Raw genomic sequence first — 17,900 nt, 5'->3', positions numbered from 1 at the left:
AGGCTCAAAATAGCACCACACTTCCACGGTAGCATAATGAGGGTCCCTACATGTAAACCGAAGCATTGAGAACTTTGTAAGTGTACAGACAGTTTATTAAAAAGATAGTTTAGAAAGACAGAACCCTTAACGTATACATGCAGGCGCCATCTTGGCATGACCAGTCGAACGACGAACGCCATGCTTGAGCCATGTTACTGGTTACTGGTTGCACGGAGTTTGTCATTCGACTGGTCCTGTTGGTTTACCCGTGCCTCGACGACTAGCTTTATAAGCTAATTAGCGGTTTGTGCTAAAACTGGTCACATTCGATTAGCATGAAAACATATCCCAGAGAACAGTCGACTCGGTACACTTGTTATTAACCCCTAGGGTCATTTTGTACCAGAATTGTCCTTTATGGCTCAGAGATTTCTTAAAACAGATGATAACTTGTTTTTAGCAAAAGTTACTCAAACATGCAGAAAAGTGCATTTGTTGGAGACTATTTTCAGCAGCGGATTAATATATATTTGGCGCTTTTGTGAGCATTTCTGGCGGCCCCTCGAGGCAGCTAGCAGTCCTAAGAAGCTGCTAGTCGGGCTTCAGACTGGTACGTCTCTATGGCGACAAGCGTGGCCTGAAGTTGCGTGGTCGTATCATCATTGTGACCGCCTTCAGAGAGTAGAAGTCTGAGTCCTTCCAGGAGAACCAGACGATGCCGTCCGGCCCGAGCAAGTTCTGAGCTTTCAGAGAGTAGCGCCCACCCTGGTCGAAAACATAATTTCAACAGTAACACATTTAGAGATCACCATTAAACTTCCGCAGTTGACTACTGGCATGAAGACAATCATCTTTTGTATTACAAGTTTTCAGAAATTCCATGTTTAAATATGCAAATGAGGTATTATTATTTTTACACACAGTCCTACCCTGTAGTAGACGCCGTTGAGGTTGGCGTAGAAACACTGGTGGAACCACCAGCCGGCGTGGCTGATCTCGGCACAGATGTTGCCCGTGTCTGGCGTGCTGAAGCCCTGCTGGTCGTGGTACCAACCGAACGAATCCTCCACCGTTCCGCTGAAACCAGACACATGGAGGCGGTAATGGTTCTCCTCATTCTCTATCCTGCACGAGGAGGAGAAGAAACCAGAATCCCGTAGTGTTATTAGTAGGGTTGGGCATTGTTTGGACATTATCGATTCTCGATTCCGATTTTTGGAGGGGTGGAGTTGAAACAGGTCACATGCTTATTTCACAGATAAGAGAAACGACTAAAACAACTTTTGAACGTACACGTTCCACCAAAACAAGTTTCTTCCCCCCCATTTGCAGCTGCTCAGCGCCGCCCATGACGATTGTGATTGTTTTTTTTTTCCCCCCATTCTAGAATACTATGTGGACTAGCCAGACCCTCCTCCACAGCATGTGGAGGAAGGTATAGCAAAGCGAGACTAAAATGGACCAAACTCCGGTTTGAAAGCAACAGTTCCGCACTGGTACCAACATTATCTTTCCTTTCTTCCACAGTTTGTCTCTCTCATAGACAGTGAAAGAAATGAAAGTGTAGACTTCGACAGAGACCAGTGAAGTCAATTAGAAGCACTTTTCCGGTTATGGCTGAGCGTTACTGCGCAGCCTCCAACTGAGCTTGACGACGTAAATGTGACGTGAGCAACCTGTCTGAAAGTTGTAAGTCTTCTGGTAGCTGCGCCAAGAGAAATCTCAATCATTCCCAATCATTCCCAATCATTCCCAATCTTGCAGAGATGGAGAGCGTGAGTAGGAGCTGTCCATGAGTGTAGGAGCAGGAGCAAAACGTTGCTGAAATATTTTGTTCCGATGCTTTCATGGACTCTCTATGGGCTTCTCCCTTGACTTTATGCCTCCACGTCCCCCCGATTGCGAGCTTCTCCTGACTGTACGGTAATTTCTCTATTGTGCGACAGAAAGTCGCGTGGTCATGACAATTGTTAGCTTATTTTTATAAAAACGGCTGCTACGGGGCCATAACGTGAGATACGAGGTAATGGAGCCTTTTATACAGTGCCTTGCGAAAGTATTCGGCCCCCTTGAACGTTTCGACCTTTTGCCACATTTCAGGCCTCAAACATAAAGATATAAAACTGTAATTTTTTGTGAAGAATCAACAACAAGTGGGACACAATCATGAAGTGGAACGAAATTTATTGGATATTTCAAACCTTTTAAACAAATAAAAAACTGAAATATTGGGCGTGCAAAATTATTCAGCCCCCTTAAGTTAATACTTTGTAGCGCCACCTTTGCTGCGATTACAGCTGTAAGTCGCTTGGGGTATGTCTTTATCAGTTTTGCACCTCGAGAGACTGACATTTTTGCCCATTCCTCCTTGCAAAACAGCTCGAGCTCAGTGAGGTTGGATGGAGAGCGTTTGTGAACAGCAGTTTTCAGTTCTTTCCACAGATTCTCGATTGGATTCAGGTCTGGACTTTGACTTGGCCATTCTAACACCTGGATATGTTTATTTGTGAACCATTCCATTGTAGATTTTGCTTTATGTTTTGGATCATTGTCTTGTTGGAAGACAAATCTCCGTCCCAGTCTCAGGTCTTTTGCAGACTCCATCAGGTTTTCTTCCAGAATGGTCCTGTATTTGGCTCCATCCATCTTCCCATCAATTTTAACCATCTTCCCTGTCCCTGCTGAAGAAAAGCAGGCCCAAACCATGATGCTGCCACCACCATGTTTGACAGTGGGGATGGTGTGTTCAGGGTGATGAGCTGTGTTGCTTTTACGCCAAACATAATGTTTTGCATTGTTGCCAAAAAGTTCGATTTTGGTTTCATCTGACCACAGCACCTTCTTCCACATGTTTGGTGTGTCTCCCAGGTGGCTTTTGGCAAACTTTAAACGACACTTTTTATGGATATCTTTAAGAAATGGCTTTCTTCTTGCCACTCTTCCATAAAGGCCAGATTTGTGCAGTATACGACTGATTGTTGTCCTATGGACAGAGTCTCCCACCTCAGCTGTAGATCTCTGCAGTTCATCCAGAGTGATCATGGGCCCTCTTGGCTGCATCTCTGATCAGTCTTCTCATTGTATGAGCTGAAAGTTTAGAGGGACGGCCGGTTCTTCGTAGATATTTGTGGTCTGATACTCCTTCCATTTCAATATTATCGCTGCACAGTGCTCCTTGGGATGTTTAAAGCTTGGGAAATCTTTTTGTATCCAAATCCGGCTTTAAACTTCTCCAAACAGTATCTCGGACCTGCCTGGTGTGTTCCTTGTTCTTCATGATGCTCTCTGCGCTTTACACGGACCTCTGAGACTATCACAGAGCAGGTGCATTTATACGGAGACTTGATTACACACAGCTGGATTCTATTTATCATCATTAGTCATTTAGGTCAACATTGGATCATTCAGAGATCCTCACTGAACTTCTGGAGAGAGTTTGCTGCACTGAAAGTAAAGGGCTGAATAATTTTGCACGCCCACTTTTTCAGTTTTTTATTTGTTAAAAAAGTTTGAAATAGCCAATGAATTTCGTTCCACTTCATAATTGGGACCCACTTGTTGTTGATTCTTCACAAAAAATAACAGTTTTATATCTTTATGTTTGAGGCCTGAAATGTGGCAAAAGGTCGAAACGTTCAAGGGGGCCGAATACTTTCGCAAGGCACTGTACATTGTTGTGTTTCTTTTGAAATAAATAATGGACAAATAGAGTCTTTAAAGGCTTCAGATGTAAAGTTATTCACTGTCAAAGTGAAGCCAAAATGAATGGGAGTCAATGGAATGCTAGCTTAAGGTGATGGCTTGTTAGCCTGAGAAATTCCCCACAGGAGGTACGCTTTCCGGATGCTCGCTTACCCCCTTGGTCTCTCTACCTGAAGCTGTGGTACAGGGCGTGTCTTTGGACGTGGCTCCAGTCCTGCAGCTCAATGCGGAGGCTGTAGTGGCCCTGGTTGGACAGCAGGTGGAGCTGTTGGTTGCCCAGCCAGTGTTCCCCCCGTGGCTCGCCAAAGCCGTCGCGATACTCCGACCAGCCGCGGTTAAAACTCACCAAGCCGTCCCGCCGCCGCTGAAACACCGTCCAGCCCCCGCCTGCAGCACACACACGTACACACAAAGACATAGATTATGTCTAAATACACACTTTTGGTGGACAACCAAATTTGTAGGTACGCCTATATAAAGAAACACTGTAGTAGGCCCTACACCATGGCCAGCTACTTCCAGTTTAGAGTTTTGTCAGTGGTCATGATGTTGTGGCCCTCCTCCCCACGAGGTTCAGGAACAGTTTGATTTTCCAGATCGCTCCGTTAGCGTTGAAGGAGTTGGCTAAGGCGAATGCTAGCGATTCTAAGCTGACATCACGACCAAACGTTAGCGATTGGTTACGGCAGGATCCAGAGTGGCTCTGGGCAGATCCAATAGTTTTAAACTTCAACAGAGTACCTGCCTTCAAAGAAGTTAACACTTGTCAATGGAGATTGGCCAGACTCTCTCTACAAATGAAATGGACCAGAGTCTGGTAGGACCAGGCTATAGAAATGCAGCTGTAGAAGCATCTCACTATCACTAACGTTATCCACATTCATATATATACATTAGATGCAACAAATGATATCCAGCTACAAAAACAAAGCCGGAAGTTAGGACGGAAGTACAAAGAGTCGTTGCTATGAAGAGGATTCACCATCTCGTCTCGTCTCATTGGTGTAAACTGGCAGGTTTCAGAACGTTGCAGACCGGTGCGTTGCAAGTTTACTCTCGTCAAGAATCGTTGGTCTGGGGCGCCTGGGTGGCTGACGTGGTGGAGCAGGCGCCACGTATAGGGGTTTACTCGTCGGCGCAGCGGCCGCGGGTTCGGCTCCGACCTGCGGCCCTTTGCTCCATGTCGTTCCTCCCCCTCTCTCCCCTTTCGTGTCTTCAGCTGTCCTATACAAATAACCAGAGGTGTATAGTCCAGGTCCCAGAAAGTAGAAATCCTGTCCAGCAGCTGTCCCAACCATCACTAAACCAGCTCCTCTACCAGGTAGATGAGCTCGTTAGTGAAAACACCTGTTCTAGATGTAGAGGCAGATCCAAAAACATGGCAGGATTTTTTCTTTCTGGCACCTGGACTATACACCTCTGCAAATAACGGCCTGAAATGTCTTTGGTCTGAACTGGACTTTACGGTGAAGATTTTACTGTGAGACTGGCAGTCGAATCAGGCTCTTTCCATCGAAGCATCGAATATTCGACTATTTGGGATCACCCCTATAACCGACCGCGTTTGCGGTTCTGGGTGGTTGCCTACCGGGAAAATCCTCCGCATGGAGATTTTCTGTTGCAATACCGTGAGTGGGTACTGGAAGAAAATGGCTGCCAGGGTGAGCCTCTTCCTGCGGGGGATATTACGAATCCCACTATGGCCACACCAAGACCCGCCCTTCAATAGCATTTATTGGCCAGACGTCCATGCTTACACAAGGTAACGTAACCCCATTTGTTCAGGTCCTATCCCCTGACCAATCGGCTATCCTAACCTTAACCACTCGAGGTCAAATGCCTAACCCCAACCAATCGAGCTGCTTCGTAGGGCGGGTCTTGCCGTGGCCATAGTGGGATTCATAATTTCGCTTCCTGGGGGCCTGGTGTATGCACATGTTTAGTAGATTTTATGAGCGATGTTGTACACTGACACAGACAGCTGTAGCCCTAAAAAGTAGACTGACCACGAGCTACGAGGTTGTGAAATGAGGGTTTCTGCTCCTGTAAAAGCCAGAAGTCCTTTTGAAATCAACCTTGTTTTAATAAAACGTGTTTTATTCGCAATGTGATGGAGCAATACTACACTACCCACAATCCTTAGTGTAACCGCGACATCTCTGATTAGTGGAGCGGCTAGAGCGAGCATCTTCCAGTGAAGTCTATGACAGTTTATGTACACAGACTCGTACCTTTGCCTTTTTTTGCCGTTTTTAAAATGTTCTTTTGCGCTAAATCAAATGTTTTAGGGTAACAATTAATCTCACAGCTGGTTGGCCTGGTTTCAGGATTTAAATTCTTTACAAAAGCATTTTCTGAAACATCAATGAAGATATTGAATGGGGGGAAATCACTTCTGGAACCAGAGCCGTTTAAAAAAGTGGGCGGTCACTGTTGAGCTCTATTGCACACGCTGCATATATGCGTGTGAACAGATAATGTGTGTGTGTGTCTCACCCTCCGTCTCCATGTCGCAGTAGACTGGCAGGACGGTGCCTGGCGACAGGATGATGTTGTAAACCCCAGAATGACGAACACCATTGTGATACAGAGACGCACAGTCGGATGAACAGAAAGACAGGTGCTGTCTCTCTAATGGAGAGAGAGAGAGAGGGAGAGAGAGAGAGAAACACAGCATAATCAAACACAAACTACACATAAACTAAACTTTCTTTAAACTGCAAAGGTGATAATGTGAATGTCCCTGCGTGTAAACACTTTGTTTTGTTACTTCCCTCACTTCAATTGTTATTGTACTGTATATTTCTTGTAAAATTGTAAATTCTACTGTATACTTAACAGTATTTTTTTTTTTAAATATATTTCTTACTGTCCTTTCTGTTTTTTATATGCAAAGTGAGTGTTGTACTTTGAGAGCAAAGATTAACCGGAGTCAAATTCCTTGTTTGTTTATGCAAACATGGCCAATAAAGCGGATTCTGATTCCGATTGCTATATAAATGTTAGTGACATGGGGGCGGAACTTGAAGGGTCTTGCGGCCTGCAAACGGACTCACTTGCAATAATTTGAATCTAAATGCTGACCCCATATGAGCCTGTTGGCAGCCTTATCTGGGACTTCCACAACAGGTACAAAGCAACAATAGTGGTTATTAAGGCCATCGTTGATGACGGGGAAAAAAAATGGCGCAAAGAAACGTTGGGTATCTACGTGATGCCCCTACCCCTCTCCGCCGCATCTCGCGCAAGTGACACAAATAAACATGAATGATCCCGCGGTCAAACTCGCGAGAGGAAAATTCGCTTTGCGTTTTGTGTGAACAAAGCATCAGGGTACACAGTATTCTGTCTATTCTACAGGAACATCGTGAGATAAAAAAAAAATAACACAAATACAAACACAATACAAACAGTGGGTGGATAGTTAGTGACATGCAAAACCAATATGTGACCGGTGGCATTTTAAAACTGTTAATAAAACATTGGCTGAGTTTTGGTATTGCAGCTTTGTAAAGTCAAATAAAATAACTGTGGTATGCGCTGGGGGAAGAACTGCTGCTGGGTGTAATTTTGATGTGTGTCCACATGTTCCACGTGGCGGTAAGGTTGAACATCGTGAACATCGTGCAACATGAAATTCACGCAACTCACCACTGCGTTGGTTGCATACGTGTGTACCTGGTGTGTCTCGCATGCCGAGCAGCGGTGGAGTTCTGACGTCGTTGATCTTGCAGCCTGTTTTGCGGCTCATGCGCTGCACGGCTGCTGACAGGTTGCGCAGCTGCGCCTGCAGCTCGTACAGCAGCGTCGCATGCACGTGGAAAAGCGTGTCGACCTCGGCGTGCTGCAACTCCAGACACCTCAACCGCTGGTCAAAGGTCAAGTTTAAACCAACACTTTCTACACCCTGAGAGATTAAAAAAAAAAATTAAAAGAAAGAAGAGAGAAGACAGGTGGTTTAGTGAGGTTTGTCTTTGTTAACAATGCTGGCTGTAAATGCAGAATCTGTGGTACTAACAAAGTTTATTTTTTTATCTTTTAAAACTAATCTATGGTTTAATATGTGAAATCAGTAGCTCAATCAAAAGGGAAAGCATGGTCTACTTTCATCAGCAAAAAACAAATGTCACAAAGTCAGACTGCAGTCTTAAAGCGTAACTCTCGCCAAAATGTATCCTAGGGTATTTTTGTGAATGTACGTGAGTCAAGCTTTAGTTTAAAAGCATATTTAGGACCGAATCGCCACTTTTAAGATTCACCAGGGCTGGACTGGCCATCTGGCATACCGGGCATTTTCCTGGTGGGCCGACGCACTTTTGGGCCGAATCGCCGATAAATTGGCCTTTTTTTTGTTCGTTTTTTTGGCCGCACCGGCCCATAAAGAACTCACAGCGGCCCATTGGTTAATTTTCTTTATTGGCACTGGCCTGACCCAATCCAGGAACCCCCTTCCCCACTCCGGGCCGCAAATTTACGAATCCCACTATGGCCACGCCTCCCGACCCTGAGACACGAGCTCTAATAGTTTTGCTGGAAGTTAAGCAACCACGTTAAAATGGACAAACGACCACCAAAGCGCAAGGGAGGTGCAGAGTGAGTGGGAGCGAGTGAGGAAAAGATGGAAGAGAGAGTAGATGACGATGTGGTAAGGAGTAGGCAAATTAACAGGGACTCTCAGGAAGGGAGGGAGGGTGTGTGTGTGTGTGTGTGTGCGCGCCCGAATGTTGTCAATGCTTTCCTTCATGTGTAGAGCCCCTGGTGATACTTCGAGCATAGTTTCATGTTGTGTCGAGCCTTCTTAGTATTTCGAAAATAGCTATTTTAAGACTAGCATAAAAGTGCCCCTAGCACTCCCATTCAAAAGGCCATTTGACCCAAAAACGAGAATACGGTGAATCTTAAAAGTGGCGATTCGGTCCTAAATATGCTTTTAAACTAAACTTTGGCTCACGTACATTCACAAAAATACCCTAGGATGCATTTTGGTGAGAGTTATGCTTTAACTCGATTTTGACCACGGGTGGCCCAGAGACGCTCCAGCCCAGAAGAAATGCTCTATGGGTCAGGCAGACGCAGAAGGATTGCAGGGCCCCGGGCAAGAGGCCAGCAACTAATCCTGTTAGCTTTTCGGGTTAATGAAGACTTAGTATGTGAAGACAGAGAGATAATAAACAGAGAGATAAAGACAGAGATAAATAGAGAGAAACAGAGGAGGGTGTTGTGTTTTATACCTGCCCGGATAATCTTTTCTTCTATAAAATACAAATTGCTTTTAATAGAGTTTTCTTTTTTTTTTTTTTAGCATTGCCTGTATTGTATCATTCAGTTTCAACATTTAAGTTAGTATGTTTTTATTATGTTAGCTGTTTCCTCTGTCTCCTGCATGCGCTAAAATGCTAACAGTTAGCTTGTGAACCTGCTATGTTAGCCCAAATATCAAAGTACAACTGAGGCCAACTGGTAATTTGACCTGCTGTTGAGATTAAAAGTCAGAGGATCATCAAAGTCATTCGTATTCATCTCTTAGGAAACATGAATATCTTCTAAAAATAAATGTTTGTTTCGAATTCTATAAGAATAAGAAAAAAGGTCACTTATGTCTGAAAAACTAAGATGGCAAACTAAAGGCTTCAAAATGTAGTCCACAAAGAAAAGGGTGGCATAACTTTTGCTACATCCACTTCTTTTATACAGGATATATTTGTGTGCCACTGCACCACCGCTAAAATTGTCTGAAATCACAGTAAGCGTGAAACTATTCCCCTTCCGGTGGACCCCATGGGACCTTATTTTAGACAAACAATATGTACAGTAGTGAACGGGGAGAGACAAATAATGATTTCTGTTTATGTTGAGCCATGAATTACACATATGATGTTTGTCTCCGGAGTAATTCCACTGCACGTTGCGGGTGGGCTGTAAACTGAAGCGTTACCGAAGAAAGTTCCACAACACACGTAACGTTATTTTACCTGTTTTTCATCCAGCATCTTCTAAAAACCAGGAAGCGAAAGGACTTCTTTCAACTTCTTTCTTTCAACTTTATTTTTGTCTCCAGAGGGCAGTTGGTTTTGCAGCAAGGTACAATACATGAAAAACAACATAGTCATACAATTCAGAAGGAGATGGGGGCTGTACCAGTGGGCTAGAAGATCAACAATTGTTACTGGTGACTGACTTTGACATTTCCAAGTGTACAAAGCACAGCATCAATAACATCTAAAAAAAAGTGGCAGAATGAGGACACAGCCACAAATACCCACAGTATTTGGCGTTTTTCCATTACATGGTACCTGCTCGACTCGCCTCAACTCTACTCGCCTTTTTTGTTTTTCCTTTATGAAAAAAAGTCCCTGGAACTAACTGACAGGTACTTTTTTTTAGTATCACCTCCGTCAACGTCCCAAGCGAGCTGAGGTGATACCAAAAGGTGACGTGAAAACCTGCAGACTACTGATTGGTCGGAGAGAATCGTCACTAATCACTGCGTCATCATTGCTAGCGACAGACGGGGGTGTTCTGAACAAACCCGCCATTTTTAATAGTTGAGCCAGCTGTGTTTTAGATTTTTTGCTGCCTCCAGCTTCTTTTGAAACAAAATTTGTCTTCTGGCAAACAGCCACATGCCGAGAATCAAAAACAACACACCTTTGATGTTCTGTGTGTGTGTCGCGTCAGGTCACTGCAGTTTCCTGCCGTGTCACTATGACGACCAGCCTCGCTCGACTCACGCATGAGGCGGTACTAAATCTGCGATGGAAAATGGAGGACGGGGCACCACGGCCGAGTCGAAGCCGAGCAGAGCTGGAACTAGCAGTGGGTAAGCACCATAAAGTGCAAAGTGAAGTTTGAATACATGATCAACATCTCTTCCATCGTAACACAAATTGGCCCCATCAGCAGCATAGACATCATCATCATCATCATCATCACCACCACCACCATTGTCACCGTCCACACAAACCACATCATATCAACTAAACTACACACTTTGCCAAGTGAATAGAGGGGTTACTACCTCCTCCCCCGGGCCGAGTTTACAAGTGAAATGGCTGTGGGAATGAAGGAGGGCTTGTACCTTTTACCGTCCATTGCTTGTATAGTAACGTAACATCCCAGTACAAAACACACAGGCATCGTAGCTTCATCGAGACATATCTTGTGCGCCTTTGGGCCGAGTAGTCTTTTTAATTACGTATTTTCACAGGCTTATACTTTTTGTGACTTGCAAAATTACCTTTTAAATTGACGAACATCATATTTGTAATTCATGGCTCAAATCAAGCGGGGATCAAATCATTATTTGTCTCTCCCTCTTCACTACTTTACATATTCTTTCCGAAAAAAAGGTCCCAATGTGGTCCACATGAAGAGGACTTCTCCTCTCTATAGAAAACTACCACCAACAGTTGTACCTGCTCCTCCAGGGTTGCGATTCGATGGCCGTGGTTCCTCAGCTCTTCCTGCAGCTCTGACATTGTTTCCGTCAAGTCGTCCAGCTGCTCTTTTCTGTTCTGGTTCTCGTGGAGCCAATTTGAGATGTCGTCTGTGCAGCGGAACATATCCGGGCAGCGTTTCTGCGAGGTTCCCACTGGCACCGGAGGGAGCGTTGCCATCAGTCGGCAATGGCCGCTTGACGTCAGATGGCTGCTGTACTCACCGCACTGCGCTGACAAAGGACCAATCTCTGGGGACAGGTCGGAGTGTGTTTCCAGGAGGGAGGAAGGAGGATGCCAGTCTGCGTCCTCAAAGTTGTCCTTGTTTATATCCCAGTTTGTTTCAAAGTTTGTGTTCGGTACATCCCTGCTTGTTTGGATGTTCATGTCCAGTACATCTCCGTTTGTTTCTGTGAGGGTGTTGGGGTGTACATCCTCATCGTGTCCAACGTCTGGACGTTCATCAGAGGGCGCAAAGTCACCGGTGACAGGCTGGTGTAACCGGCGAGTCAGAAAGACAAAAGTTAGTAAAATGAATCGCCACTTCATCATGAACATTCAGTAACTCACCCTCCCTGGTTATTGTTGACTTTTGTCCATGGCAACTTCAAGTGAAGTCGCCATTAGGCTCACTTTCAATTAGCGGATCAACATCAGGGTCACACGTCATAGCAGAAAGATGAGGTCCAGACTCCGCCCAAAGTTAGACTTGAGTTGTAGGCTTTGATTCAGGTTTGGAAAGAACTGCCAAAAACAAAGTCGGGATAAAGTTCATGGACCGACTGGACTGTTCTCAAACTCTGCAACATCCCGGCCAGGTTTCTGTAAAGTTGATCACCCTGGTCCAAGGGCAGGAGGGCTGGTGACCATTTATTGGATTGAAAGTGGAAGAGATCACTGAAGTTCTTGTGAACGTTTAACCTAGAAAACTTCTGAAGTTCTGAAAAAAATAAACTTGCTGGACTTTTACAACCAGCCCATCCTTGCCAAGGTCCCAGCCAGGAAAGTTTCAGACCTTCTGGTTGGATCTACCATTTGGTTGGAAACAAAGCTGAAAACAAAGTCCAGATGATGTTTACACAAACTTTTGTCCACTTTTCAGAAAAATTCCATATAAACATCTTCTCTGGCAATATTGTTTTCACAATGTTTACGTCTTTTGTTCCTTATCTTTTAATGCGCCTTCAACAGTCCCTGCTTTCCAATGTATCACCACACGATGGCAATGCAACAAAACTAAAAAGGTGATTAAGTGTCTAGCACTGGCAATGAAACCAATGAGCTAAGACATTAAAAACGATCCTTTGCTTAACATAATTTTAAATTCAAGTTGAAACACACAGGGTATATTTGAATCATACATTCCTACCTGTCGCCCGGATGTTCCATCATCACAGCGCTTAATCGCCTCAATGGAAAAGCATCGGGACATCCAGGAGCATGTTTGTTTGTGTGTATGTGAGTGTGTGTGTGTGTGTTCAGCACCGGTTATGACATCTTATCCTGATAATCCTCTAATGGGATTGGCAGCCTTTGGCCTGGAACGTAATAGATTACATATATTGGGATTACAATAATGTGTCCAAGTTACAGTAACTGAAATAACACGGCAGATGAAAGAGACAGAATGAATAACGATATGATTTTAACAATGTGTCTGAAGGTAATCACCACCTGAAGCACTAATCTGTTGATTTCATGATCAAATAGTAAATCAGGTTTAATAATATAAAATATGTATGTCAAAACTGTGGTAGACCTGTGGATTCCGGGATACAACAATGGATTTAAGCAGAGATAGCAGTAAAATTAGCGGTTCACAAGATAATGTAAGAGTTAGCAATTAGCATAAGCAATATACAGGCTAATCAAAGTGTTAACAGATGCAATTTACGGTCAGTTAGAGTCAGTTAAGCCCAATAAAATGTTATAATAATGTAGTCCAACTCCAGCATCATATGGTGTTATTTTATAGTTTTTACTGTGACTTATTATCAGTGTTGTTAACATGCTAACAGACAGGAAGCTAGATGCTACCTGCATCAAAACAGAAAGGAAGTGGTAAAGCCCGCTTCTTGAACGTTTACTTGAACGTGCAATGGACTAAGAAGCGCATATAAAAAAAAAAAAAAAATTTCATAAGAAAAAAAAAAAAAAAAAAAAAAGTCAATGGTTTTGCTGGCAATGCATTACTAATGACTCTTCTCGGTTTAATCGGCCCTTAGTCTCACAGCTGTGGAGGAGGGTCTGGCTAGTCCACACAACATTCTGTGATGGGAGAAAAACGTGCTCTGGTTTATTGGCATTTCTTTGAAACCAAACACAATCATCTTGGGCGGCGCTAAGCCCCTGATACAATGACGGTGCCTCTGCAAGATAGCCTCGGGAAGGAACTTGTTTTGGTGGAACATGTGTACGTTGTTTTAGTCGTGCAACAGAAATCTCAGATTGGACAGATAGTCTAGCTAGCTGTCTGGATTTACCCTGCAGAGATCTGAGGAGCAGTTAACCGTAGTCCTCATGAATCTACCGGAGTTTAAAATGCCAACACAAAGAAAGCGGAAAGGCGACGGACATCCGGCCTAAGAAGAGGGACATCCGGCAGAATTTCAGGCGGCACCAGAACAATCCCGACGGTGGAACGATATGAATATGGACTAATCGGGCCTTAACAGTAACTTGTAACTTGTTGTAGGATTAGCATCAATACTAATCCTCTGCCATGTTTATTACACCCTATATTGTGAAAATGTTGAACAGAACAAACCACATACTTATGAAATTGTTGAAATGTAAAGTTTGTCAAAAAGTTGGCGCAAATAAAGTCATTAAATCAAAGCGTTCTTTGAATTTACATATGTGGAACACTTGGCCTGATCGTAAAGGGAAACTGTGAATCTGTGAGTATTTATTCCAGGTAATTAAACTTAATATAAAACATTATTTTTGTTCAGTGTAGACAAAAAAAACAGAGACTGTGAATTTAATTGCAGGAGTTGGGGAATAAAGTGCCTCCAGTTCTACGGTGACAATAATGTTTGGCTCGTCTGACTCTTGTGTCATTGGGCCATAACCTCTTTGTATTCTTCCCGAACATACAAGAGGAAGAGTGTGTCTGTAATGGGCTGAATGGAGGCTCAAGGCTGTGTGAGTGCTCTAATGGGTTTATATTTACCTGCCTGCCTCCACAAGCTGCTCTGTTTGTTCCATTAGAAAAACAGAAAAAAACAGACGCAGTCAAGTCTTTGTCGAGAGTATGAAACAGGCTTGAGACCAATAACCGACATTACTTGAGTTCTTCCTCAAGAACAACCTTATAATTTGAAACAAAAATGAATGTCCTGCAACTAAGTTCTTTAGCTGTTTTCACATCTCTTCACATTTTGAGAACAAGGGAAATATGAATACTTGTGTCAGTTGGTCCTGGTATATTGACAGAATAATGTACCTGGAAACAAAGACACAAGAAATGTTTTTTAGTTTTAATACAGAAGTAACAAAAGGCTCCTGGTGGATCAGCCTGTCCTCATTTGTTTTAAATTTTTTTAAACTGCGACTCCGCTGTATCTGTGATGTGCAGCGGACTCCAAGCGAAATTGTGTCACCACAACATGATGCCAACGATGTACACGTTTTGCTAACAATATGTTGTTGGTGTTTATATATGTTTCTCTTTGCTGCTTTAAAAGTTGTGTTTAGTTTAGTTCAAATAACGTGATGTACTGGTAGCAACCACCTAAATATATATAAAAATATATATAAAAAATTCAACAGGTATACCAACTGCCTGGGAAACCTTCCGCCAAGCTAGCGGTTAACATCCCTATAGTCACACGACGTATCATAAAGTAGGCTGTAGGAAGATCGCAATCTTTTAATTTGCATGGGATTTTAAATATAGCATGCGTGTGTACACAGGAGAATATATTGGAGGCATGTTTGCAAGTCTGCCCCCTCATTGGCTACTGCTCTGGAAACCCAGCGTTACCTCTTGTGGCTCTACTAATTATCACCAGAGAAAGCAAAGAAGTGAGGTGACAAAGTATAAGAGTGCACAAACGGTCTTTAAAATTGTGCTTCTGGTGGACGTTGAATCTGAAATGAGGGTACCAGAAGTCTAAGAGTCTAAGGTCGCTTTCACACATGAGCGGTTTGGTTTGTTTTAACCGAATCTGGAGCATTTTGTCGTGTAGCCCAGTTCGTTTGGGGCGGTGTGAAAGCTCATCGAACTCTGGTGCGAGTACCAAAACAACCAAACTCTGGTCCGCTTGAACACGGGGGTCACTGGTGAACTGGAGTTTGGTTCACTTCAGGTGAGAACGCGATCCGACCCAAATACAGGAAGTGAATCAAAAACAGTGAATTTACTAGCCTGCAATTTCAACTTTTCACACAATTCACAGACTTATATATGATTTAAGGGATGATAACTTTCAGATCCATAACCTAATATGCCCATACATTGCTGATCGTCCGTGGGACAACACATCGTCATCATCTCTCTCCTTCACTCGCTGTCTGTCAGCTGCTCATATTGTTCGCCTTCCTTTAAAATATTAGAAACACTAAAGCAGAACCAGAAAACCCAAGACGTTGTTTCTGAGACCAGAAATGTCGGAGAGTTCCACTCGGATATTCTGTCCAATAGACCAGCGACCGTTTCAACCGCGTGACATTTGTTTTTACAATATTTGGCGTGTTTGACAAAGTGCAGTGTGAACGCTAACCGAAACAAATGAAAAATGCAACAATGCTGCAGCTGCACCACTGAACCGCACCGAGTCCACCAAACTATAGGTGTGAAAGCGCCCTTAACGAGAGGCCCCGGGTGGACACAGTGCTTTACAAAATGAAGTTCATCCTCATCAGCCATTTCCCCGGCGGCCCGTTAAACATGTCAATCCCCTTCAGCTTCATCATTAGTCACACAGAGGGCTCAGTCAATGGAAAGATGCTGCAGCAGGTGATTGTGTGTAACTGTAGACTCTGACCCACAGGTTTGAATCCCCTCTTTCCCCCCTGTGACGACATGTCGGTTTGGTGTTAATCTGCCAGATAGGTTGGCTGACATTTAACACTCGGCTGCAGCAAGATGGATGAATGGAGAGTTGCATGGCGTTTCTTTCTGTTGACTACGTTTTTTTGCCCTTGTTTTTGTCGTCTTGTTTCTGTCGTTGAGTCTCCAGTTTGACAGCTAATATGAACCTGCTGTGGTCACAAGGTGAAAACAGACTAATAAGATAAAACTATTCTACATGCTAAGGAGACTGCCACATAAGATGTTTGTTCAAGCAGCAATTACGACTTATATTTACATTTATAGTGGCAGCGCCCTCTAGTGGCTGTAGTAATTTTGACGGTAAGTAAGGTGACAAAGTATAAGAGCGCAAATCAAACAAGCACAGGACTTTCACCCAGGAGACCAGGGTTCATGTCCCAATTGTACATAAAAGTAAATGGCAAGGTATTTTTTTAACGGAAGAATCTGAGCTGTGCGTCAAGTGCATAACAACAAGTAATGTCGGCTTTGAACCCAAACCACGATCTTTTTCTAAACTTAACCAAGTAGTTTTGATGCCTGAACGTCGTTTCACAACGTTAACGTGTTTAAAACTGCGTTCTCGGTCTACTGTCCTGCTAGTGTTCAACAAAATGTTTGCTGTCCTGGCTCCTAAATGGTGGAACGAGCTCTCCATTGACATCAGGACAGCTGAAAGACTACTCATCTCCTGCCTTATGTTAAAAATATTTTCCGGCTGCACCTTGGTTAAGAAGCTGATGTTTCTAAAAAATAATAATAATAATAATAATTGCAGTAGTTTGTCTTTTAAAGCTAATGTACTTCTTCTATATGATTCTTGCTGTTCCGAAAGTGTACCTTCAAGTTGCTTTGGATAAAATTCAATGTAATGTTATGTAATGGCACTGCAAGACATTGAGCTAAATGCTCACAATGATAAGGCTTGACTATTGATGTTTAGCAGGAACACATTTCACTATGTTCACCATCCATCATGGAGGTGAGTGCCAGGCAACAGGGAGTGGACAAGCAAGTACAGGTTTCAGGGTAAAGGATTTAGGGTTTTAGGGGTTCCTGTGCAGTTTGCAGACGGCTGGAAAGCAAGGCACGTCCAGGAGCAATGGGAGGCTAGGTGGAGATGGGCTGGTATAAATACTGTGGCACTAATGAGGTCAATGGAGAGGGAAAAAGTAGGGATGGGGTGGGTATAAGTTATATTATGTGGGTTGGTTGTTGTATTGAGGGGGGGGGGCCGGCCCGCCCCCCCAAACAAACCACATTTTTTTTTAAGTATAAAATTTTAAAAAATTTTTTTATGGCGGTCGCTGTTTTTTTTATATATTTAACGCTTTTGTTTAAATTTCAAATAACTCATTCTTTATTAACCATTGAGCCCTGTGCCGCCCAAAATGTCTGTGCATGTTCCCTGCCAGTGAATACTAAAGAAGACCATGGTCTTTCTGTGAACTGATTATTTTTATAGAAAGAGTATTAAACAATTTCATGATTGTGAGGGAATTAAAATAAATTGGCAAGGTAGTCAGATTTGTGTTAATATATTTAAGGTTTCGTTTAAATTCTTTTAAAAATTAATAATAATTTATAAATTATTTGCCCTTCACTTGAGCCCCTGCCCTCCAAAATGTCAATGCACGTCCCTGGTTGTAAGATGGATAGATGTCAGGCTCGATGGTGAACAATACAACTTCCTCACAATTTAGAACGACCAAACTCAAACAGATCGCAGTAATAAAAATGTC

At 43.3% G+C, this 17,900-nt stretch overlaps 1 protein-coding gene across 2 annotated transcripts; it reads right to left on the bottom strand.

The window, feature by feature from the left end:
• Positions 1 to 130: 130 nt before the first annotated feature.
• Positions 131 to 12,606, bottom strand: LOC120570731 (fibrinogen C domain-containing protein 1-like). Of its 2 annotated transcripts, none has more exons than XM_039819221.1 (7): positions 12,490 to 12,606; positions 11,100 to 11,612; positions 7,363 to 7,591; positions 6,181 to 6,315; positions 3,855 to 4,071; positions 912 to 1,107; positions 131 to 747 (listed from the first exon to the last, which is right to left on the bottom strand). In XM_039819221.1, the coding sequence occupies exons 1-7, from the start codon at positions 12,550 to 12,552 to the stop codon at positions 601 to 603; spliced, it is 1,500 nt and encodes a 499-aa protein (XP_039675155.1). In that variant the 5' UTR covers positions 12,553 to 12,606; the 3' UTR covers positions 131 to 600. The 2 variants fall into 2 exon arrangements, with proteins under 2 accessions (XP_039675155.1, XP_039675154.1); XM_039819220.1 differs by having other exon boundaries at positions 11,100 to 12,171; positions 12,490 to 12,600.
• Between the last annotated feature and the right edge of the window lie 5,294 nt (positions 12,607 to 17,900).

Source organism: Perca fluviatilis, chromosome 13, assembly GCF_010015445.1.
Source record: "Perca fluviatilis chromosome 13, GENO_Pfluv_1.0, whole genome shotgun sequence".
NCBI classification, from domain to species: domain Eukaryota; kingdom Metazoa; phylum Chordata; class Actinopteri; order Perciformes; family Percidae; genus Perca; species Perca fluviatilis.
This window is presented reverse-complemented; position numbering and strand designations above follow the sequence as displayed.

Excerpts from the sequence above, each read along its gene's own strand:
- LOC120570731 (XM_039819220.1), bottom strand. The coding sequence starts at position 11,678 with ATGTTCATGATGAAGTGGCGATTCATTTTACTAACTTTTGTCTTTCTG. Across the intron at positions 4,072-6,180 it reads CTGCGACATGGAGACGGAGG|GCGGGGGCTGGACGGTGTTT; the intron begins GTGAGACACACA and ends TGTGTGCTGCAG. Across the intron at positions 748-911 it reads TCAACGGCGTCTACTACAGG|GGTGGGCGCTACTCTCTGAA; the intron begins GTAGGACTGTGT and ends GTTTTCGACCAG.